General features: G+C 49.0%; 6 protein-coding genes across 6 annotated transcripts in view; 3 read left to right on the top strand and 3 right to left on the bottom strand.

Annotated features, from left to right (window-relative positions):
- The window catches only part of LOC119513086 (histone H3.v1-like), a 44,708-nt gene extending 37,847 nt beyond the window's left edge, over window positions 1-6,861 (bottom strand). Inside the window, 3 exon segments of the mRNA XM_037807958.1 lie at window positions 4,548-4,563; window positions 5,706-5,891; window positions 6,224-6,861. Coding sequence (XP_037663886.1) covers window positions 4,548-4,563; window positions 5,706-5,891; window positions 6,224-6,634 — 613 coding nt within the window. The 5' untranslated portion in view covers window positions 6,635-6,861.
- A 718-nt stretch (window positions 6,862-7,579) lies between these two features.
- On the bottom strand, window positions 7,580-8,149 carry LOC119526751 (histone H2A type 2-A). Its single transcript, XM_037826142.1, has one exon. It carries the CDS (start codon window positions 8,090-8,092, stop codon window positions 7,700-7,702), a length of 393 nt encoding a protein of 130 aa, XP_037682070.1. The 5' UTR covers window positions 8,093-8,149; the 3' UTR covers window positions 7,580-7,699.
- Window positions 8,150-8,376: 227 nt separating this feature from the next.
- Window positions 8,377-8,977, top strand: LOC119526753 (histone H2B type 2-E). The gene has a single exon (XM_037826145.1). It carries the CDS (start codon window positions 8,446-8,448, stop codon window positions 8,824-8,826), a length of 381 nt encoding a protein of 126 aa, XP_037682073.1. The 5' UTR covers window positions 8,377-8,445; the 3' UTR covers window positions 8,827-8,977.
- Window positions 8,978-15,167: 6,190 nt separating this feature from the next.
- On the bottom strand, window positions 15,168-16,302 carry LOC119526749 (histone H2B type 2-E). Its single transcript, XM_037826140.1, has one exon. The coding sequence runs from the start codon at window positions 16,227-16,229 to the stop codon at window positions 15,849-15,851; it is 381 nt and encodes a 126-aa protein (XP_037682068.1). The 5' UTR covers window positions 16,230-16,302; the 3' UTR covers window positions 15,168-15,848.
- Window positions 16,303-16,547: 245 nt separating this feature from the next.
- On the top strand, window positions 16,548-17,096 carry LOC119526748 (histone H2A type 2-A). Its single transcript, XM_037826139.1, has one exon. It carries the CDS (start codon window positions 16,583-16,585, stop codon window positions 16,973-16,975), a length of 393 nt encoding a protein of 130 aa, XP_037682067.1. The 5' UTR covers window positions 16,548-16,582; the 3' UTR covers window positions 16,976-17,096.
- An 823-nt stretch (window positions 17,097-17,919) lies between these two features.
- On the top strand, window positions 17,920-19,248 carry LOC119526747 (histone H3). The gene has a single exon (XM_037826138.1). The coding sequence runs from the start codon at window positions 18,050-18,052 to the stop codon at window positions 18,458-18,460; it is 411 nt and encodes a 136-aa protein (XP_037682066.1). The 5' UTR covers window positions 17,920-18,049; the 3' UTR covers window positions 18,461-19,248.
- Window positions 19,249-23,789: the final 4,541 nt, after the last annotated feature.

Genomic DNA, 23,789 nt, shown 5'->3' with positions numbered 1-23,789 from the left:
TTCTCCAGTGAAGGTACCCTTTGTTGATGGACACTTTATGGCCTTAAGACTGTAACTGTGTAATCAAATAAACCCCCTTTTATAAAAGCCAGTCCATTTCTGGTGTTTTGCATTCTGGCAGCATTAGCAAATTAGAACAAGGGGTATATAGGGAAAAATGTACCTATTGCAAACTATGTAATACAGCTGGTAATATATATATATATTTTTGGCTTTAAGATTGGTGTGAACCCATCTTAAGTAGAACCTTTTGATGAGGCTACTTCAGTTACCGTGTGACCCACCTCATTCAGGATGGGTCTTAAGCCCACTCCTGGAGTCCTCGATACACAGAACGAACAGAGAGAGAGAATAAAGCCACGGAAGCAGGAAGCTGAAAGCAACGAAACCCGGAAGAAAACGGAGAGACCAAGAGACGTCCCTACAGGCAAAGGCGCCAAGGATCACCAGCAGCCGGAGTTCGGGAAGAAAGCATGGCCTGGATGATGCCTCGGTTTGGACATGTTCACGGCCTCAAAGCCGTAAGCTTGTAAACTAATAAATTCCCATTGTCATAAGCCGAACCATTTCATTGCAGCTGCTCGGAGCCACCTAGGAAACTAAAACACCCATCGTCACCAAAAATGCTGCAACCAACATTGTTGCACGTATTCCCTTATGGTCCCATGTAAGAATTTCTTTTGGATGAAAACCCAGGAACAGAATTGCTGTTTTCTAGGGTCCATGTCTCCTCAGTTGCACTAAGGAGGGACAGGCTTCTACCACCGAGGCAGCAGGACTGCCCCGAGCCCACATCTAGGCCAACACGCAACTTCCCGCCCAACGTTCACAGAACTCTGCTTGCATCCCTCTTGCCGTCTATCACAGGACACTTTCCGCCGTAGCTGTGATGTCAGGGTCACCACCCCACAAAAACAGGCCTCAGGTTGTGTGTGCAAGCACAGAGCAATGACAGAGGCACACTCAACGGAACACTAAGACTTACCACCGCTGAGATGATTTTTTTCTTTCTTTGTAGTTTTCCCTAGCCAGTGTATTTCAAACTGTGGGCTGCAACCCATTAGTGGATTCTGAATTCAATTTACTGGGTAGAGCTCTCCTTTTCTTTTTCAGTAGCCCCTTATTTAAGCAGCAGAGGAGAGGAAACAGTATCAGAATATATCACAAACGGTACATATCATTGTGTGACACTTGTTGCCATTTCTGTGTTTGTGTGAGTGTGGCCGAGAGGCAATATAAAATGTATTTCTTACTGTGGCCTGAGGTCAGAAGTTTGCTCTACTGTACATATCTTCTCGATGCCATTTTTGTATCTACCGCACGTATCGCCTCCCCCTGCAACAATGAGTCTAATACAAAAGAAAAGCGAAACACAAAACCTAGGCTCAAATTCCGCTGTGGACGCTCTACAGCCAGGTGGCCCACCTTCCCAGGTGTCTCATCTACACCCCAGATTTCCTTATCTGTGAGACGGGAAAGAAAGCTCTTCCTGCTTCCCCGAGTTGTCGTGGAATCAAGTGAGAGGACGTAAGGGAAAGGCCTTTGTGAGTTATAATCACGGCACTCGGGAACCCAAGTATTTTGACCGTGGTGGCGGGCGGTGGTGCTGGGGGACCCCCAGGGAGAGCTTCAGAGGGTTGACTCCCGAAGACTAGACAGTAGGCCTGCGGAGGAGGGGAAGGGGTCTGGACAGAAGAAAGGATTTGGCCAAGTCATGAGTGTGGTTGGGGATTGCAGATATTGGGCACGGCCAGAATAACACCCGTGCAGGTAGGGGAGCAGCTGGCGAACATCCGGTCAAAGGCCAGGAAGGTGACCTTCTCAGTTTCGTTTTAATGTTTCTGACTGGCTAATAACAAGTATTAACATGTTTCTGTTGTGTTTATGTTGGGTCAGCCAGTGCGCTCATCATTCTGGGGGAATTACTTCTTCAAATGTCTTCCAAGGCCACCACCACCGGGTAGGTAGCATCACCCCCGTTTTACAGATGAGGAACTGAGGCCTGGTGAGATTAAGCATCTTGGCAAAGTCACGCGGGTCGTGAGAGGCAGAGCCGGGACTTTGCCTCAAGTCTGTGGCCGAGCACTCAGCCTCCGCTCCTCTGTTCTGACTGCTGTGTGTGGGCGTGGATCTCAGTCTGAAGGTCATGGGGTGGAGGGCACGGAGAGATTTTCACATCAAACGCGTGACAAGCTCGGCGCTGGCACAGGGTGGAGGTTTTTCCCCTCTTGATGAAGGTGGGGACAGGAGGGGAGTGGGTAAGGAGGTAGAGAAGACTGTGTTGAAGCAGTGGGGCCCTCGACCCTGTACCTCCATCACTTCCCCTCTCTGAGCTTGCAAGTCAGGCTCTTCACTTTGTGGTTTTTGCTGCAGTGTGAACCTCGGAGTCCCGGCACTTTGGTCCGAGTCCCTGGCCCTCCCTGGTGCTCACTAGCTGCGGGAACTCGGGCGAAACACTCAAAGCTTCCTAGTCTGCAAAACTAAGATAAAACACCTACCTGCCTTGCAGGGTTGTCGTGGTGATTAAAGGAGATAAGACATGTAAAACACGATGCCTTTTGCAGATTTAGCGGTCACCAAGCTTAATGAACATCAAGTTATTGATATTTCTGAACTTCAGGGTGGAACATGACCCTATCCATCCCATCTTTACCTCCTTGGAAGAGGATGGGCCTCTGGGACATACTCTCTCCTGGTGGGCTCTTAGGGCTCCCCGGCTATCCCGCTTGGTCTCTTGGAGTTCTTCTTCTGCCAGCTTCCGTCGATGTTCTTGATCGCCCAGGATACCCGCCTCTGCCCTCTTCCCCCCAACCGCTGGGTAGATCTCATGTGATTCCCTGCCTTCTGTTATCCCAACTGTCCATCTGCTTAGGGCTTCCCCCAAAGCATCTCCAGCCGAACCCTTGTGCCGAACAGATCGGGGTTCCTAATTCCTGGTGGGTCCGTCCGCCTGGATGGATGGCAGGACTCTCAGCTTCAACGTAGGGAGGACCTTTGTGCGTGTTCTTGATTTCAAAAGGAATTTCTTCTCTCCACTTTCCCAGCCATAGTGAAATGTACCACCGTCTCCCCAGCTCCTCGGGCCGGAAGCTCCTTCCTCTGCCACATGCTCCAAATGTGTAAATCACCAAATCTTAACAAACCTACCTTCTCCGATTCCCTCGAACCCATCGCTTCATCTCTGTCCACTCCTAGCCGCTGCCTTAGCTGAGGTTGCCATCAGCTCCGTCTGATCGAAGGACCCACGGTCCGATCAATAACACCTGTTCCGTGGCAGACTTCCCAGAAGTAGGCTGAACATGATGAAAAATTTCAAGGGAATGCAAACTGCTCTTTGCCTGATTTTCTTTTCTTTAAGCCTAATCTGAGAGTGGGGAACTACTGACGAACCTGAAATGATTAGATGTTGATACTGACATTAAAAAAAAAGAAAATTGGGTACTACTTTGCCCCAGTTTCTCAAACCAACAAAGACACTCCCAAAGTTTCCTGTTAGGTCTGGGAGGTTTGGCCTTCACCGGATAGTGACAAAAGGTGTCAAATCTGTGACTAGACTCCCTGTGACAGTTTAGGGAACCCCGAAGGCCCTGGAGAATTCTCCATCGCCTCCCCAACTCTGCACTCACAGGGAGACCAGGCTCTGGTAGCCCTGGCCCTGTGGGGCAAATCCCCAAGACAGCTGCTGAAAGGTGGGGCAACGCAGCAGTGTCCTGCCAAGGTCTGACTCCTGGCTGGGTGAGAGGGATCGGGTCAGATGGGCACCCCCTTCCTGGGAAAGCGAGTGGGCTTGTACCGCCTGACATTTCCTGGAACTACGAGAGGCCGGGCTGGTCACCGGGGCCTGAGCGAGTAGAGGACCCCTCCACGGTCGAGGTCTGGAGCCTCTGTTCTGCAGCAGCCCTGGAAAAGAGATGGATGAGAGAAACAAGGTCCTGCCCTCGGGGCTCACCCTTGACAGGGAAACAGGAAAAGCCACCCAAGGAGGCCCTCCACTGCCCTGCACCAGCCAAGAGAGACCAGGCCCTGGGTGACTCCATGCGCTTCCTTCCCTCTATCCTCAAAACTCGTTTCACACCCTGCAGTCTTTGAGTTGGGTGGGTGAGCACTCCACTGGAGTGGCAGGAAGGTTAGAGGTGGCTGGAAAAGTGAGGAGAGGGCTGAGAGCAGGACATAAGCCATTCCCACTAAGCTAGGGACCCCCGAGCTGCCTCAGCCATGACATATGATGGGCTGTCCTGAAATCCCAGAGCCAAGGGGAGGTCTCGGGTGTCTTCTTTTAAAATCGGATTTAGTGTCAGTTTAGGGAGTATGATCCTTGGGGGGAAGGGCCGTGACATGCTGGAAACACACCCATCCTCTGAGAACTTGAGGCTGCAGCTCTGAAAGCAAACTTTGCTGGATGAGACGCTGTGTGCAAATGTGCTGTCCCCACACAGCTCTAAGTCACTACTGCTTCTGCTTTTAACTCAGAGTATGGATCCCAAGGATCCTGACCCGCCTGTGCGTCTGAGCAGGGAATGAGACCCTGAGGCCTATTCTGAAAATACCTGTGAGCCTGGGGGCCTGAAAGGGGCGGGGGGTGGGGGATGGGAGGTGGGGGGGGGTGGGGTGGACCCCACTGACAGGAGGCCACAGTCCAACACTGCTCTCTCCTTCCGCCTTTTCTGTACTCCTTTGCAGAGGGCAAGAAGTGTTCAAACGTGGACCCGCCTTGGTTTCTTCTGTGAATTCTCACCGATCCCTGTAACGCTTTTTACCTGTCACCTGTGCAGACATAAAACATTAAAACACAAACACGGAAAAACCGTGGCCCCTTCCAGATGCAAATAAACGATGACCAGGAAGGTTAAGAAGAAGTGTCGTCATCTAAGACCCACACAGTTGCCTGTACCTGAGCTTTGTGCAACGGTGGGCTCTGCCAGACCCTGTCCCACTCCCGGGGTAGAACGGGCTCATTCCTGGGAGACAAAGAGGCCTTAGACTTCCACTCTCACCTAGTGCAGAAATGGCACTTCTGAGACAACCTCATGCGCTCCCACATCACCTGAGACGGGTAGATGCAAACGGAGGGGCTGCACCGTTCGTGAACTTGAACTCCGAACGCCCTGTGTTGGATAACCCCTAATATCCAGACGGGAGCTCACGTCTCTGCTTCTGGGGATATAATCCAGGGAGGAACGTGAGTCTTGCGCTCTGGCCCTGATACAGCCAAGACGGAGTTTGGCGTGGCCTGGGTCTGGAGGCCGTTGAACAGCGGTCCCCCCACCCCCCACCCTCCTCCCCTCTGCCCAGGTCGCTCTATTGAGCTCAGGTCGGCCAAACCCAGGGACTGTCTATTGCCGAACCAGCGACATCAGATCCCTCCTTGTCCTCTGGCCCAGTCCTGCCCGGAGCTGCCTGCGCTCATTTGCCGAGTTTCGTTGGCGTTTTATAAGAAAATACAGAGGTGAGGGAAATGCGTAGTTCCGGCCCCCAGTTGCTGTAAGGACACACAGATCGGGATAGAGGGCCGGGCAATAGGCGCTAAAAATTGCCAGTCAGTGCTCTAACAGAGCCGATACAACTCGCTCAGCGCGCGCGGGATTTTTAGCATGAAAGGCAGGGATCAGGGGTAGTGGCACCGGCCGATTGTCCCGCTGCCCCAGGAAACACGGGCCCCGCCGACACTCGGTCGCCAGCCTAAGTGCGGGAATTCCGACCCTTACCGGGCAGGAACCGGGCGAGGAAGTGGCATCTTCCCTCCACGGCCCGGGAGCCACGCAGGGTGGAGCCATTTCCGGCGGGTGCGCGGCTGGATTCAGTTCGCCGCTGTCGGCTGCGGAAGACCGCGTCTCCGGGTCTCGGGCCATTCTCGACTCGGCCGCCCCTCCTCCTCCACCGCGCCAGTTCACCTTCCGGGTGGCCGGTCAAGCACCGTAAGGCGCGGAAGAGCCTGACCACCGAACCGCGAGGGCGTGTGATTCAGCTAGGTAGGCTGGCTGAACTGTGCGCTCAAATGAACACCCCAGAAGGCGGCCGGCACGCAGGGGGTGGGGGTGGGAGTGCACAGCCTGACTTTCCTATCTTCCCTGCTGGGGGGCCTGATGCTTCCCCGGCTCGTCCTCCCCACCCCCCGAAAAGGCACCGAGGACAAGTGGCACAGCTGCTTCTGAGTGTTGTCATGGGTGGCTCTGAAAAGAGCCTTTGGATGTGATGGAACCTCGAGCCAAGGGCGCACGCGCACCTAAGCCCGCTCCCCGCGGATGCGCCGAGCCAGCTGGATGTCCTTGGGCATGATAGTCACGCGCTTGGCGTGGATGGCGCACAGGTTCGTGTCTTCAAACAACCCCACCAAGTAGGCCTCGCTGGCCTCCTGCAACGCCATGACGGCCGAGCTCTGGAAGCGCAGGTCCGTCTTGAAGTCCTGCGCGATTTCGCGCACGAGCCGCTGGAACGGCAGCTTACGGATCAGCAGCTCAGTAGATTTCTGGTAGCGCCGGATCTCCCGCAGGGCCACGGTGCCGGGCCGATAGCGGTGGGGCTTCTTCACGCCGCCCGTGGCCGGCGCGCTCTTACGAGCCGCCTTGGTGGCCAGCTGCTTTCGCGGGGCTTTGCCCCCGGTCGACTTGCGGGCGGTCTGCTTGGTACGGGCCATAGCGAACTAAGGAAAGAACTTACCAGCGCAGCGGCGGAGGGATAGAGAGGGTGCGGGCCGCGGCAGCAGTCTTTATAGGCACAGTCTTTTCCCGATTGGGCGGGGCGATAATTGAAAGTCCCGCGCTGACTGTCCATTGGTTGTGACGTCACCGTCCTAGGGTCACTGATTGGCTCGGGCAGAATCCTCCCGCCCCTCGCTGCCTACTTCCGGTTTGACAAGTTTTCCTACTTTGTCTTTCCTCATTCTTTCCCGGTTCGGGGTGAGAGGCGTTTTGGTCGTAACCGCGTAACATTGGTCCTCCTCCGCTCTTCACTTCCTTAGACCACGCTACCCGTGATATCCCTCCTTTCATACACTGTGTAGCTCCCGTATTGAACCTGGTCTTTACGCTTGCCGCTTCCCACCCCAACGCCTATGTTACTTTTTGAGAAGAGCCCACCTCCCCCCGCCCTCCCCGTTGCGCTTACGGGTCCTCTGGTTTTCCGCCTGTCCGGTGCTCTTCGGCTCCAAAGTTTGCAGACCGGGCGCAAGATTCCACCTCCCGCAGCCTGAGTGGGAACCCGTGCCTCCCCTCTTTTGGTATGGGGCTTGCTAGGACGCCGAGACTCAGGTCTGCCACCCTGCCGGCAACTGCCGTCCCCCTCGCCCACACCAGGCTCCGTTCGGCCAAGGCCCCGGCCACAAAGCGGGAGTCGCCCACTCGGCAGAGGCTGAGCTAACGCGTCGGGTGCTGCCTACTCAAGTGACAATGCTTGTGATTGAACCGCCTGCAGCGTGACACTTGGTACTTTCACCTGTCTTTAAACCCTGAGGTGTAGGACCCAGACGGAATGAAAACGCTCAATTATCAAAGACTCGCTATAAACTGGGAAGGTGGAAGACGTGTGTGGCATTCCCCCCCACCCACCTCCCTCAATCCGCAGACTAGCGAGAAAAAACCGATTATTGTTAACAACTCTTTATTTGAAAGGGTGGGTGGCTCTGAAAAGAGCCTTTTGATTTCACAGGCGCCCCTCTTCGAGACGGGGACTGCTGGGCGGGCTTCCAGGCACCGTGCCGTCCTCACTTGCCCTTTGCCTTATGGTGGCTCTCCGTCTTCTTCGGGAGCAATACGGCCTGGATGTTAGGCAAGACGCCGCCCTGAGCGATGGTGACTTTGCCTAGCAGCTTGTTCAGCTCCTCGTCGTTACGGATGGCCAGCTGAAGATGACGAGGAATGATGCGCGTCTTCTTGTTGTCCCGCGCCGCGTTACCCGCCAGCTCCAGGATTTCCGCGGTCAGATACTCGAGGACCGCCGCCATGTAGACGGGAGCGCCAGCCCCCACCCGCTCGGCATAATTGCCTTTGCGGAGCAAGCGGTGCACTCGGCCCACAGGGAACTGAAGACCAGCGCGAGAAGACCGCGACTTGGCCTTGGCGCGGGCCTTGCCCCCTTGCTTGCCGCGACCAGACATGACAGCGAGAGTCACTGCGAGCGGCTCTGGCTTAGTGACCGAGAAAGTCACCGCAAGTCTCCCCGCTCCACGCTTTTATAGGCAGAACGGCGATTGTCTGCGGGGCGCTTCGATTGGCTAGAACCTGTCTTTATCCCGTTGACCAATACGATAGTTCAGCCAGAATCCGCTCATTTACATAATCCCGCCTCGCTGGCTTGGGCGCCACTGAAAACTCGCGAATCACAACGCTGCGCGATGGGAACCCTAATTTGCGTGCAGCCTCTATAAGTACCGACTCGTTTCCGGCAGGCTCCATCCCGCGAGGGCGGTCGTTTCCTTCTCGTTTGTTCCTCCGGCTCGTCTTTCTCGCCATGCCCGAACCTGCAAAGTCCGCTCCTGCTCCCAAAAAGGGGTCGAAGAAAGCCGTCACGAAGGCCCAGAAAAAGGATGGGAAGAAGCGCAAGCGCAGCCGCAAGGAGAGCTACTCCATCTACGTGTATAAGGTGCTCAAGCAGGTCCACCCTGATACCGGCATCTCATCTAAGGCCATGGGCATCATGAATTCCTTCGTCAACGACATTTTCGAGCGCATCGCTGGGGAAGCGTCTCGCCTGGCGCATTACAACAAACGCTCGACTATCACGTCCCGGGAGATCCAGACCGCCGTGCGCCTGCTGCTCCCCGGCGAGCTGGCCAAGCACGCCGTGTCGGAGGGCACCAAGGCGGTCACCAAGTACACCAGCTCCAAGTGAGTCCCTGTTCGGGACGCGGCGCTCACACGAGTCGCCGGTCTTTCACTCCAAAGGCTCTTTTCAGGGCCACCCACCTTCTCAAGTGAAAGAAGCTATTTTATACTTCTTTATCCTGTGTATGCTTTTCTACTTATCCTCTTGGTTGGTGCCTTCCTTCAATTGCCGAAAGTGCTGTAGATGAGAACAGTGTTTTCTACTAGCCGAGTAGTGAATCTTCCAAAGTACAACGGAGTTTTGTTCTGATTCATGGTAATATAATGGGGAGAAAACTGGAAGCAGTGGTCATATTAAATTACATTTGGTTAGTGTTGTACTACTAGTTTTTTTTTTGTAATCCGAGGTTCATGCAACACTGTAGTAATATAAATGGAGTGTCTTCATTTCCCCAGCACCAGTAGTGAACTATTGTGTCTGGGTAGTAAGTATATAAACACCTCTTTTATGTTTTTCGGTATGAGGTGTTAATGTAGTCTGCGCTTTAAGTTCAAGATGTTGACACTGTCAGAACAATACGAAGACAGTTATCGATTTTAGTATACTGATGACGATGTGAACTTGTTTTCCTACAGTTGTGGTTTTACTTTTCTACAACCTCTTGTGAGGAAAGGAGAAGGTAGGAGGGTCTAGCTCGAGAACCCTGATCTGTTGACAAAATGTTCCCCAGCTTGCATTGTCAAAAGTAGTAGTCTTTAAAAATGTTCCTCTGTAGGAATTATCTTCAGCAAAAATGAGAGGTACTACAAATTACTAAGGTCCTCCCCATTTCTGAGACTAGATAGCTTAAAAAGCAGTCCTAAAACAGTTCAAAGGTCACTTGACCCCAAATCTTTTGGTATGTATGTGTGTGTCCATGTATATATATGTATTTCTCTTCTCCCCCGCAGTTCCACTGAACTGAAATAACTAAGGGTAAGAATGAATAACCTATGGAACCCATAGGTGATTATTTGATAAACACTAATATTTTACTAGTGAGTTGCCATATTCCTTGGTTAGTCACTACCCCAGACGACATCTTGTATCCTGATTGTCCTTTTCCTAGAACTGTTTGTAATGCTACAAGCAAAACTAGCAACATTTTTCCCTCATTAATTCAGGGTCCCAAATACAGAACAGGATATTACATTTCTATGTTCATTAGGGCTTAAAAATACGTTTTATAAGAAGGTGAAAAATACAGGCATGTGCCAGTTTGTATATATTATGTCCCCCAAGAAAAAGTCATGATTTTTTAATCCAATCTCATGGGATATTGGGATTAGGTTGTTTCCCATGGAGCTGTGACCCACCCAACTGTGAGTGATACCTTTGGTTAGGATGTGACCTCTGAATGCTTTCATGGAGGTGTGGCCCTACCCGTTCAGCATGGGCCTTGATTAGTTCAGTGGAGTCTTATAAAACAGCTCACAAACGACCTCAGAGCTGCAACTTAGACATTTTGAAGATGGCCGTTGGAAGCAGACTTTTGCTCCAGAGAAGCTAAGAGAGGACAAAACACCCCAAGAGCAACATTTTGAAGAATGCACAGGAGCTGAGAAAGAAGTTGGAACACAATCTGGGATCAGCAGATGCCAGCCACATGCCTTCCCAGCTAACATAAGTTTTCCAGACAGTATTGGCCTTCTTTCGGTGAAGGTACCTGTGATGGTTAGGTTCATGTGTCAACTTGGCCAGGTGATGGTACCCAGGTGTCAAGAAGCAAGCACTGGCCTAACCATTAATGCAGGGACATTTGTGGCTGGTTAATAAAGGCTGGCTTATTAAATCATCAGTTTGCTGAAGCTGTGACTGATTATATTCTTGAAGGGTGTGTCTTCCACAATGAGAGAATGCAATCAGCTGGATTTAATCCAATCAGTTGAAGACTTTTGGGCGAGACAGATAGAGGACCTTCACTTACTTGGCTAGCCAGCAAAAGCGTTTCCTGAGGAGTTCATTGAACACTTTCACTGAAGTTGCCAGTTTGCTGCCTGCCCTATGGAATCTGGACTCGTACATCCCCACAGTTGCGTGAGACACTTTTATAAAATCTTTTATTTAGATATCTCATTTATTCTGTTTTCCCTAGAGAACCATAACTAATATAGTACCCTATTGTTGATGCCTTACCTTGGACACTTTATATGGCCTTAAGACTGTAACTTTGTAATCAAATAAACCCCCTTTATAAAAGCCAACCCATTTCTGGTGTTTTGCAAAACGGCAGCATTAGCAAACTGGAATAAGGCATAAAACAAACTTCCTAGAAAAATACGTTAAGCTTACTGCAAGTGTCCTAGTTAGCTTGTTTTCACTCATTCTCTTTTATTTATTTACATAAAATCCCAAACTTTGTCTTCCACATGATTTTCATTCCGTCCTGTCTGTGCCCACCCACACACAGATAACTTATTTCCTAGTTACTGTATTAAATCCACCCTCTTTTTTCCAGTGCTTAGTCCCCAGGAAACATTTCCCTCCCTTTGCTTATGCCTTGCTTGGCTCTACTGAGAGGCACATTGCTGGCGCTGGAGAAGTTCAGGTAAAGTATGAAGATGGAGAGTGAGGGGAAAGTCAATGGGAAAAAATTGATTTTATAGGGTAGGAATGACTGTAACATGAAGAGCAGGAGCAGAAAGTTGGGTAAATAACCTAATTGTATTGGGGGGGCAACATTTGGTTCTGGGGACTCTTGAGGTTATGCGTAGGAAAACAGGTTAACAGCTAATCTTAAAGAGATGGAGAAGGTGATTCAATGTAACTATTAACCCTCAATTGCTAGTAGCTCCCTTTCTCACCAAAATTCACACTTGCAGGTGTGCAAGCAAAGCTGACATTTTGGGCTCCATTATGAGTACTTGTGCACATCACTTCTAGCAGTAAGGGAGAGGGGAAAAACACTTTCCACTTTGAGATAAATAAAACATGCTTGGGATAATTCAGCAGTAAACAGAATAAAAAAGTCCCTGTCCATGTAGAGGTACATTCCAGTTGGGGGATAATGAATACAAACAAAGGAGTGTACAATATTCAGATGATACTTACTGTGAAGAGAAGTAAAGCAAAATATGGGGTTGGGTGGGGAAGACATGTCTGATGAGGCAATATTTGAGCAAAGGCTTGAATAATGTAAGATAGTAAGCCACAAGTTTATCTTGGGGAAGAGTATTCCAACAACAGAAAATATCAAGTGCAAAGGCCCTAAGGCAAGCACATGTATGGCAAGGGAGGTTAGTATGACTGAACCACAGTGAGCAAAGACAAGATGCACAGGAGATGAGATCTGAGAGACAGTTGAGGATCACTGAGGAACCTCATAAGCTGTCAGGAAGATTTTGTCTTTTATTCTAAATGTGATGGAGTACCTTTGGAGAGTTGATCAACAGTATGTATGATTTGACTGTAAAAGCTTACTCTGTCTGGATGCTATGTGGAAAACACACTGCAGCAGAACAAGAATAAAAACAGAGAGAATAATGCAGAGGCTACAGTGGTTGTTCCAGAGAGGTGATGGGTGGTAGAAGAGATAGTGAATAGTCATCAAGATACATTTTAAGTGAAATTGATGGAATGAATGTAGGATATGATTGAAAGGGAGGAATAAAGGGTTAATTGCAAGCTTGTGAACTGAGCATCTGGAAAATAACTGCTAGTTACCAATATGGAGAAGGAGCAGGTTGGAGGGCAGAAACCAATAGTACCTTTTGGACAGAATTTTGAGATTCTTATTAGTCAAGTAGAAATATCAAATAGAAAGCTAAAAATAGGAGAATCCAGAGTTCAGGGAAGAGAAAGGGGTTAAATTTATAAAGTCTGATGTCAGTTTGACTCTTTCCTGTATAACCAATCTGCCCTTTCTTTCTGGAAGCATTGAGAATCACAAGAACTTTTCTAGGGATGCCTCAGCTTTCATCTCAGTATTTGACTAAAAACCCCTATCCAACTTCAGTTTCAAGCTTACACTTAGGAAAGTAGAATAGTGAAATGTCTAAATCACTGTCATTTTTGGCTTCTCTGTACTACTACTAACACAGAGGTCATCATTATCTCTAATGAGCCTAATAAAGTATTATGAACAAGGGATGTAATTCTGAGTTACAGTTAAGATCTGAATGGTTACATAAACAAAGGTAAACGTTTTAAATATAACTTGTGGTGAAAATTCTTATATGCTTTCTATGTTGAAATTCAATTAATATTATTTATTGCAAAAGTAAAATAAATGCAAGCTGTTTTGGCACTAAAAACTTTAAAGTATTTGACTAATTTTTTTTAATTTTCCAACTTTTTAAAATTTTGAAAAATTTCAAACCTACAGAGTTGAAAAAAATAGTACAAAGAGCAACCATATACCCACTACCTGGATTTACCAATTGTTACCAGTTTGCTGCATTTTTCTCTCCCCTTTCACATGGAGTCAGGATGTGTTACCCTTCTGGTATGGATGTGTAACCATATATGTAGGGAATATTGCCAACCAAGGAAGCTCACCTGAGCACTGGTGTCCAAAGTTTTTACTGGGGCTTCATTACTTAGGTATGATTGATTGATTACCCACATAGTTGAACTCAGTGTCCAGGTCGACTAATGCTTTGTGGCCCAAAGCCCCTAACACTAAATCACATGATTGGTCTTTCTGGCATGGACAACCCCCACCCTAAGACAATCTGGTATGGTCTGCCCCTGTCCTCAACAAAACCACTCCTATCACCTATCTTTTGATAAGGCCTAATTCTTTATTACACGCATCTATGTAACTACATTACCATTATCACACCCAACAAACAATATTGATTCAATAATATTAACTATTATACTATCCATATTCAAGTTTCTCCAATTGTCACAAAAATTAACTTACATAACTTTGTATTATTTTCCAGTGGTTGCTGTAACGAACTATAAACTGAGTGGCTTGAAACACACATTTATTCTCTTAGAATTCTTTAAGTCAGAAGGCCAAAATCAGTTTCATTAGGCCAAAATCAAGACTGTGCTCCCTTCAGCATCCGTTTCCATGCCCTTTCCAGCTGCATTTGTTGCTCATGGCCTCTTCCTCTATGTTCAAAGCCAGCAGTATACCATCTTCAAATCTCTCTCTGCTTTCTTCTATTCTGGGGAATTACTATTTCTTCAAATATTGCGAGATTCAAACTACTTTCAAGAAAAGCATGTCAGAGTCTGAATGGAAGTTTGAAGGTACAACAGGCTCTGATCTGAGGTTGGCTTGAACTTCCCGAGTTTTCTAATTGCTTTCTAATTTCCCCTTAGCTGTGTTCTCTCCTCTGTTGTCTTACAATCAGTCTCACTTAACATCCACAGGCCAATCCGTCCAGCTGCTGCTTCTTGAAAGCCAAGAAACTTCTTTCCCAAAAGAGAGATCAGCAATCTACTCTTCCCTAGAAATTGTTACTCAGATCAATTTCTGAAATGTTTGTGCCAATTAGATTGGCTTAGATTCCTGAAGTAATCACTGGGGGAAGGGGGTTGGAGCTACATTTCAACCTTAAAAGTTGTACATAAAATCTGCTTTCTGAAAAACATATGTGGCAGTAGTTCTTGATCTTGGCTGCACACTCAAATCACCTGGGAAGCTTTCTGAACTCTCCAAGTACAGGCTGTACCCCATACCACTGAAATCAGAATTGATGGGGATGGAATCCATGTATCATTTTCAAAGTTCCCCAGGAGATTCAAATATGCAACCAAGTTTGAGAAGCATATCAGGAAATGAGAATCAAGATACTATTAGGGAAACAGGAGGAGAAGATGAATGCTGTATAAGTAGTCAATCATATCCATTATAGAGCTACCATTAGCTAAATTATATTTTGTAACAAACATAAAAAAAGGCAAGTCTAGAATACTTTAAAGTGATACCCCCTTGATCCTTCTCTTAGCCCTAGAGGCATCTGCCAACTCCATGGATCCATTTGAATAATAAAACGCTCAAATTTAAATCAGAATTCTGGACCTCTCTTCAATGCCCCAACCCATACCTCCTCCCAATATTCCATCCTAATTAACACCACCACTATCTACCCAGTGGCAAATCCAAAACCCTAAGGGTCTCACGCAATCCCATCAGCATTGCCTATCCGACCTGCAACACATATCCTAATCCCCAAATTTCTGTCAACTCCAGTATCTCTAGCCCACCCAGTGCTTCTCACACTTTGGCAAGCATCAGAATCACATAAATCCCCAGATAATTTTGATGTTGCTGGTCTGGAGACTTTAAATGTCTCCCTTCCCCCCCACACCTTCCCCCCCGCCCCCGCCCCCGCCCCCGCCCACTTCCCCCACCACTAAATTACGAGAACTCGTCATTATTATTCTTGGCGAAAAACACTCGCACCATATTAGATTAGGTAGGTTTTATTGGATTTGGCATAGCAATGATCAAAGATAAATGTACAGTATTGAACTTTAATTTCCAACTATTAAAACCCAGCTTCAATCTCAATCGAGGAATTTTACCTTAAATGGGGAAGCCAGGTTCTTGAAAAACCGAGGGCACACGCTCAAGGAATTAGTACCCATGAATATTTACCTTTTTAAAAACATTCAAAAGGCAAATACACGAATGGAAATACCACCACCAATTCGCCACTTGGGAATAATCAGATTCCCGTAATTTCCTCATCTACTTTGTAGACTTGCATAACAGCCTTATCTAGTTGAACAGAGCACGGAACATTTCAAGTAAACAAATTATCTTGACACATGCTCACATATTATGCGCAAATCAACAATACTTTCAAACGTAGTCCTAAAATACTTAGCAATCTACAACCAATGTTCCCTGGAGTCCAAATAAAACCAAAATCTTTATTCGTCTCTTATCTGAGAAGGACCAGTTCCACATGACCTACAAACTATTAACTTAAATAAACTGTGCATTAAGAACAGGAAAAAAAGTTAACGTTAAGACTCAGAAGATAGGTTAACAGCTCTTCACTTGAGAAGGTGGGTGGCCCTGAAAAGAGCCTTTGGAGTGAAAGACCGGCGACTCGTGTGAGCGCCGCGTCCCGAACAGGGACTCACTTGGAGCTGGTGTACTTGGTGACCGCCTTGGTGCCCTCCGACACGGCGTGCTTGGCCAGCTCGCCGGGGAGCAGCAGGCGCACGGCGGTCTGGATCTCCCGGGACGTGATAGTCGAGCGTTTGTTGTAATGCGCCAGGCGAGACGCTTCCCCAGCGATGCGCTCGAAAATGTCGTTGACGAAGGAATTCATGATGCCCATGGCCTTAGATGAGATGCCGGTATCAGGGTGGACCTGCTTGAGCACCTTATACACGTAGATGGAGTAGCTCTCCTTGCGGCTGCGCTTGCGCTTCTTCCCATCCTTTTTCTGGGCCTTCGTGACGGCTTTCTTCGACCCCTTTTTGGGAGCAGGAGCGGACTTTGCAGGTTCGGGCATGGCGAGAAAGACGAGCCGGAGGAACAAACGAGAAGGAAACGACCGCCCTCGCGGGATGGAGCCTGCCGGAAACGAGTCGGTACTTATAGAGGCTGCACGCAAATTAGGGTTCCCATCGCGCAGCGTTGTGATTCGCGAGTTTTCAGTGGCGCCCAAGCCAGCGAGGCGGGATTATGTAAATGAGCGGATTCTGGCTGAACTATCGTATTGGTCAACGGGATAAAGACAGGTTCTAGCCAATCGAAGCGCCCCGCAGACAATCGCCGTTCTGCCTATAAAAGCGTGGAGCGGGGAGACTTGCGGTGACTTTCTCGGTCACTAAGTCAGAGCCGCTCGCAGTGACTCTCGCTGTCATGTCTGGTCGCGGCAAGCAAGGGGGCAAGGCCCGCGCCAAGGCCAAGTCGCGGTCTTCTCGCGCTGGTCTTCAGTTCCCTGTGGGCCGAGTGCACCGCTTGCTCCGCAAAGGCAATTATGCCGAGCGGGTGGGGGCTGGCGCTCCCGTCTACATGGCGGCGGTCCTCGAGTATCTGACCGCGGAAATCCTGGAGCTGGCGGGTAACGCGGCGCGGGACAACAAGAAGACGCGCATCATTCCTCGTCATCTTCAGCTGGCCATCCGTAACGACGAGGAGCTGAACAAGCTGCTAGGTAAAGTCACCATCGCTCAGGGCGGCGTCTTGCCTAACATCCAGGCCGTATTGCTCCCGAAGAAGACGGAGAGCCACCATAAGGCAAAGGGCAAGTGAGGACGGCACGGTGCCTGGAAGCCCGCCCAGCAGTCCCCGTCTCGAAGAGGGGCGCCTGTGAAATCAAAAGGCTCTTTTCAGAGCCACCCACCCTTTCAAATAAAAGAGTTGTTAACAATAATCGGTTTTTTCTCGCTAGTCTGCGGATTGAGGGAGGTGGGTGGGGGGGAATGCCACACACGTCCTTCCACCTTCCCAGTTTATAGCGAGTCTTTGATAATTGAGCGTTTTCATTCCGTCTGGGTCCTACACCTCAGGGTTTAAATACAGGTGAAAGTACCAAGTGTCACGCTGCAGGCGGTTCAATCACAAGCATTGTCACTTGAGTAGGCAGCACCCGACGCGTTAGCTCAGCCTCTGCCGAGTGGGCGACTCCCGCTTTGTGGCCCGCTTGGCGGGCCTTGGCCGAACGGAGCCTGGTGTGGGCGAGGGGGACGGCAGTTGCCGGCAGGGTGGCAGACCTGAGTCTCGGCGTCCTAGCAAGCCCCATACCAAAAGAGGGGAGGCACGGGTTCCCACTCAGGCTGCGGGAGGTGGAATCTTGCGCCCGGTCTGCAAACTTTGGAGCCGAAGAGCACCGGACAGGCGGAAAACCAGAGGACCCGTAAGCGCAACGGGGAGGGCGGGGGGAGGTGGGCTCTTCTCAAAAAGTAACATAGGCGTTGGGGTGGGAAGCGGCAAGCGTAAAGACCAGGTTCAATACGGGAGCTACACAGTGTATGAAAGGAGGGATATCACGGGTAGCGTGGTCTAAGGAAGTGAAGAGCGGAGGAGGACCAATGTTACGCGGTTACGACCAAAACGCCTCTCACCCCGAACCGGGAAAGAATGAGGAAAGACAAAGTAGGAAAACTTGTCAAACCGGAAGTAGGCAGCGAGGGGCGGGAGGATTCTGCCCGAGCCAATCAGTGACCCTAGGACGGTGACGTCACAACCAATGGACAGTCAGCGCGGGACTTTCAATTATCGCCCCGCCCAATCGGGAAAAGACTGTGCCTATAAAGACTGCTGCCGCGGCCCGCACCCTCTCTATCCCTCCGCCGCTGCGCTGGTAAGTTCTTTCCTTAGTTCGCTATGGCCCGTACCAAGCAGACCGCCCGCAAGTCGACCGGGGGCAAAGCCCCGCGAAAGCAGCTGGCCACCAAGGCGGCTCGTAAGAGCGCGCCGGCCACGGGCGGCGTGAAGAAGCCCCACCGCTATCGGCCCGGCACCGTGGCCCTGCGGGAGATCCGGCGCTACCAGAAATCTACTGAGCTGCTGATCCGTAAGCTGCCGTTCCAGCGGCTCGTGCGCGAAATCGCGCAGGACTTCAAGACGGACCTGCGCTTCCAGAGCTCGGCCGTCATGGCGTTGCAGGAGGCCAGCGAGGCCTACTTGGTGGGGTTGTTTGAAGACACGAACCTGTGCGCCATCCACGCCAAGCGCGTGACTATCATGCCCAAGGACATCCAGCTGGCTCGGCGCATCCGCGGGGAGCGGGCTTAGGTGCGCGTGCGCCCTTGGCTCGAGGTTCCATCACATCCAAAGGCTCTTTTCAGAGCCACCCATGACAACACTCAGAAGCAGCTGTGCCACTTGTCCTCGGTGCCTTTTCGGGGGGTGGGGAGGACGAGCCGGGGAAGCATCAGGCCCCCCAGCAGGGAAGATAGGAAAGTCAGGCTGTGCACTCCCACCCCCACCCCCTGCGTGCCGGCCGCCTTCTGGGGTGTTCATTTGAGCGCACAGTTCAGCCAGCCTACCTAGCTGAATCACACGCCCTCGCGGTTCGGTGGTCAGGCTCTTCCGCGCCTTACGGTGCTTGACCGGCCACCCGGAAGGTGAACTGGCGCGGTGGAGGAGGAGGGGCGGCCGAGTCGAGAATGGCCCGAGACCCGGAGACGCGGTCTTCCGCAGCCGACAGCGGCGAACTGAATCCAGCCGCGCACCCGCCGGAAATGGCTCCACCCTGCGTGGCTCCCGGGCCGTGGAGGGAAGATGCCACTTCCTCGCCCGGTTCCTGCCCGGTAAGGGTCGGAATTCCCGCACTTAGGCTGGCGACCGAGTGTCGGCGGGGCCCGTGTTTCCTGGGGCAGCGGGACAATCGGCCGGTGCCACTACCCCTGATCCCTGCCTTTCATGCTAAAAATCCCGCGCGCGCTGAGCGAGTTGTATCGGCTCTGTTAGAGCACTGACTGGCAATTTTTAGCGCCTATTGCCCGGCCCTCTATCCCGATCTGTGTGTCCTTACAGCAACTGGGGGCCGGAACTACGCATTTCCCTCACCTCTGTATTTTCTTATAAAACGCCAACGAAACTCGGCAAATGAGCGCAGGCAGCTCCGGGCAGGACTGGGCCAGAGGACAAGGAGGGATCTGATGTCGCTGGTTCGGCAATAGACAGTCCCTGGGTTTGGCCGACCTGAGCTCAATAGAGCGACCTGGGCAGAGGGGAGGAGGGTGGGGGGTGGGGGGACCGCTGTTCAACGGCCTCCAGACCCAGGCCACGCCAAACTCCGTCTTGGCTGTATCAGGGCCAGAGCGCAAGACTCACGTTCCTCCCTGGATTATATCCCCAGAAGCAGAGACGTGAGCTCCCGTCTGGATATTAGGGGTTATCCAACACAGGGCGTTCGGAGTTCAAGTTCACGAACGGTGCAGCCCCTCCGTTTGCATCTACCCGTCTCAGGTGATGTGGGAGCGCATGAGGTTGTCTCAGAAGTGCCATTTCTGCACTAGGTGAGAGTGGAAGTCTAAGGCCTCTTTGTCTCCCAGGAATGAGCCCGTTCTACCCCGGGAGTGGGACAGGGTCTGGCAGAGCCCACCGTTGCACAAAGCTCAGGTACAGGCAACTGTGTGGGTCTTAGATGACGACACTTCTTCTTAACCTTCCTGGTCATCGTTTATTTGCATCTGGAAGGGGCCACGGTTTTTCCGTGTTTGTGTTTTAATGTTTTATGTCTGCACAGGTGACAGGTAAAAAGCGTTACAGGGATCGGTGAGAATTCACAGAAGAAACCAAGGCGGGTCCACGTTTGAACACTTCTTGCCCTCTGCAAGGAGTACAGAAAAGGCGGAAGGAGAGAGCAGTGTTGGACTGTGGCCTCCTGTCAGTGGGGTCCACCCCCCCCACCTCCCATCCCCCACCCCCCCGCCCCTTTCAGGCCCCCAGGCTCACAGGTATTTTCAGAATAGGCCTCAGGGTCTCATTCCCTGCTCAGACGCACAGGCGGGTCAGGATCCTTGGGATCCATACTCTGAGTTAAAAGCAGAAGCAGTAGTGACTTAGAGCTGTGTGGGGACAGCACATTTGCACACAGCGTCTCATTCAGCAAAGTTTGCTTTCAGAGCTGCAGCCTCAAGTTCTCAGAGGATGGGTGTGTTTCCAGCATGTCACGGCCCTTCCCCCCAAGGATCATACTCCCTAAACTGACACTAAATCCGATTTTTTTTTTTTTTAATCATCATTTTATTGAGATATATTCACATACCACGCAGTCATACAAAACAAATTGTACTTTCGATTGTTTACAGTACCATTACATAGTTGTACATTCATCACCTAAATCAATCCCTGACACCTTCATTAGCACACACACAAAAATAACAAGAATAATAATTAGAGTGAAAAAGAGCAATTGAAGTAAAAAAGAACACTAGGTACCTTTGTCTGTTTGTTTGCTTCCCCTACTTTTCTACACATCGATCCATAAACTAGACAAAGTGGAGTTTGGTCCTTATGGCATTCCCAATCCCACTGTCACCCCTCATAAGCTACATTTTTATACAACTGTCTTCGAGATTCATGGGTTCTGGGTTGTAGTTTAATAGTTTCAGGTATCCACCACCAGCTACCCCAATTCTTTAGAACCTAAAAAAGGTTGTCTAAAGTGTGCGTAAGAGTGCCCACCAGAGTGATCTCTCGGCTCGTTTTGGAATCTCTCTGCCACTGAAGCTTATTTCATTTCCTTTCACATCCCCCTTTTGGTCAAGAAGATGTTCTCCATCCCACGATGCCGGGTCTACATTCCTCCCCGGGAGTCATATTCCACGTTGCCAGGGAGATTCACTTCCCTGGGTGTCTGATCCCACGTAGGGGGGAGGGCAGTGATTTCACCTTTCAAGTTGGCTTAGCCAGAGAGAGAGGGCCACATCTGAGCAACAAAGAGGCATTCAGGAGGAGACTCTTAGGCACAAATACAGGGAGGCCTAGCCTCTCCTTTGCCGCAACCGTCTTCCCAAGGGTAAAACTTATGGTAGAGGGCTCAACCCATCAAACCACCAGTCCCCTATGTCTGTGGTCATGTTAGCAACCATGGAGGTGGGGTAGGCGAATACCCCTGCATTCTCCACAGGCTCCTCAAGGGGGCACAAAATCGTTTTTTTTTTTTTTTTTTTTTCCCTTGTTTGTCTTTTTTCTTTTTTTTTTTTTTTTTTAACTTTCCCTTCTTTTTTCAAATCAACTGTATGAAAAAAAAAAGTTAAAAAGAAAACAAACATACAATAAAAGAACATTTCAAGAGACCATAGCAAGGGAGTAAGAAAAAGACAACTATCCTAAGATAACTGCTTAACTTCCAACATGTTCCTACTTTACCCCAAGAAAGTTACATACTATAGCAACATTTCAGTGAACTTGTTCCTACTACATCCATCAGAAATTAACAGACCATAGTCATTTCTGGGCATCCCCAGAACGTTAAATAGCTTATCTGTTCTTCTTGGATTATTGTTCCCCCTTCCTTAATTGCTCTCTACTGCTAGTTCCCCTACATTCTACATTATAAACCATTTGTTTTACATTTTTCAAAGTTCACATTAGTGGTAGCATATAATATTTCTCTTTTTGTGCCTGGCTTATTTCGCTCAGCATTATGTCTTCAAGGTTCATCCATGTTGTCATATGTTTCACCAGATCGTTCCTTCTTACTGCCGCGTAGTATTCCATCGTGTGTATATACCACATTTTATTTATCCACTCATCTGTTGAAGGACATTTGGGTTGTTTCCATCTCTTGGCAATTGTGAATAATGCTGCTATGAACATTGGCGTGCAGATATCTGTTCGTGTCACTGCTTTCCGATCTTCCGGGTATATACCGAGAAGTGCAATCGCTGGATCGAATGGTAGCTCTATCTCTAGTTTTCTAAGGAACTGCCAGACTGACTTCCAGAGTGGCTGAACCATTATACAGTCCCACCAACAATGAATAAGAGTTCCAATTTCTCCACATCCCCTCCAGCATTTGTAGTTTCCTGTTTGTTTAATGACAGCCATTCTAACCGGTGTTAGATGGTATCTCATTGTGGTCTTAATTTGCATCTCTCTAATAGCTAGTGAAGCTGAACATTTTTTCATGTGTTTCTTGGCCATTTGTATTTCCTCTTCAGAGAACTGTCTTTTCATATCTTTTGCCCATTTTATAATTGGGCTGTCTGTACTATTGTCATTGAGTTGTAGGATTTCTTTATATATGCAAGATATCAGTCTTTTGTCAGATACATGGTTTCCAAAAATTTTTTCCTATTGAGTTGGCTGCCTCTTTACCTTTTTGAGAAATTCCTTTGAGGTGCAGAAACTTCTAAGCTTGAGGAGTTCCCATTTATCTATTTTCTCTTTTGTTGCTTGTGCTTTGGGTGTAAAGTCTAGGAAGTGGCCTCCTAATACAAGGTCTTGAAGATGTTTTCCTACATTATCTTCTAGGAGTTTAATGGTACTTTCTTTTATATTGAGATCTTTGGTCCATTTTGAGTTAATTTTTGTGTAGGGGGGTGAGGTAGGGGTCCTCTTTCATTCTTTTGGATATGGATATCCAACTCTCCCAGCCCCATTTGTTGAAAAGACCATTATGGCTCAGTTCGGTGACTTTGGGGGCCTTATCAAAGATCAGTCGGCCATAGATCTGAGGGTCTATCTCTGAATTCTCAATTCGATTCCATTGATCTATATGTCTATCTTTGTGCCAGTACCATGCTGTTTTGGCAACTGTGGCTTTATAATAAGCTTCAAAGTCAGGGAGTGTAAGTCCTCCCACTTCGTTTTCTTTTTTAAAGTGTCTTTAGCAATTCGAGGCATCTTCCCTTTCCAAATAAATTTGATAACTAGCTTTTCCAAGTCTGCAAAGTAGGTTGTTGGAATTTTGATTGGGATTGCATTGAATCTGTAGATGAGTTTGGGTAGAATTGACATCTTAATGACATTTAGCCTTCCTATCCATGAACATGGAATATTTTTCCATCTTTTAAGGTCCCCTTCTATTTCTTTAGTAGAGTTATGTAGTTTTCTTTGTATAGGTCTTTTACATCTTTGGTTAAGTTTATTCCTAGGTACTTGATTTTTTTAGTTGCTATTGAAAATGGTATCTTTTTCTTGAGTGTCTCTTCAGTTTGTTCATTTCTAGCATATAGAAACATTACTGACTTATGTGCATTAATCTTGTATCCCGCTACTTTGCTAAATTTGTTTATTAGCTCTAGTAGGTGTATCGTTGATTTCTCAGGGTTTTCTAGATATAAGATCATATCATCTGCAAACAATGACAGTTTTACTTCTTCTTTTCCAATTTGGATGCCTTTTATTTCTTTGTCTTGCCGGATTGCCCTGGCTAGCACTTCCAGCACAATGTTGAATAACAGTGGTGACAGCGGGCATCCTTGTCTTGTTCCTGATCTTAGAGGGAAGGCTTTCAGTCTCTCACCATTGAGTACTATGCTGGCTGTGGGTTTTTCATATATGCTCTTTATCATGTTGAGGAAGTTTCCTTCAATTCCTACCTTTTGAAGTGTTTTTATCAAAAACGGATGTTGGATTTTGTCAAATGCTTTTTCAGCATCTATTG

The sequence above is a fragment of the Choloepus didactylus genome, chromosome 2 (assembly GCF_015220235.1).
Source record: "Choloepus didactylus isolate mChoDid1 chromosome 2, mChoDid1.pri, whole genome shotgun sequence".
In the NCBI taxonomy this organism is placed as follows: domain Eukaryota; kingdom Metazoa; phylum Chordata; class Mammalia; order Pilosa; family Megalonychidae; genus Choloepus; species Choloepus didactylus.
Note: the sequence above shows the minus strand (reverse complement) of the source record. Positions and strands in the feature narration are given on the sequence as shown.

Coding starts and splice junctions, on each gene's coding strand:
- LOC119526753 (XM_037826145.1), top strand. CDS start 8,446: ATGCCCGAACCTGCAAAGTCCGCTCCTGCTCCCAAAAAGGGGTCGAAG.
- LOC119526748 (XM_037826139.1), top strand. CDS start 16,583: ATGTCTGGTCGCGGCAAGCAAGGGGGCAAGGCCCGCGCCAAGGCCAAG.
- LOC119526749 (XM_037826140.1), bottom strand. CDS start 16,229: ATGCCCGAACCTGCAAAGTCCGCTCCTGCTCCCAAAAAGGGGTCGAAG.
- LOC119526751 (XM_037826142.1), bottom strand. CDS start 8,092: ATGTCTGGTCGCGGCAAGCAAGGGGGCAAGGCCCGCGCCAAGGCCAAG.
- LOC119526747 (XM_037826138.1), top strand. CDS start 18,050: ATGGCCCGTACCAAGCAGACCGCCCGCAAGTCGACCGGGGGCAAAGCC.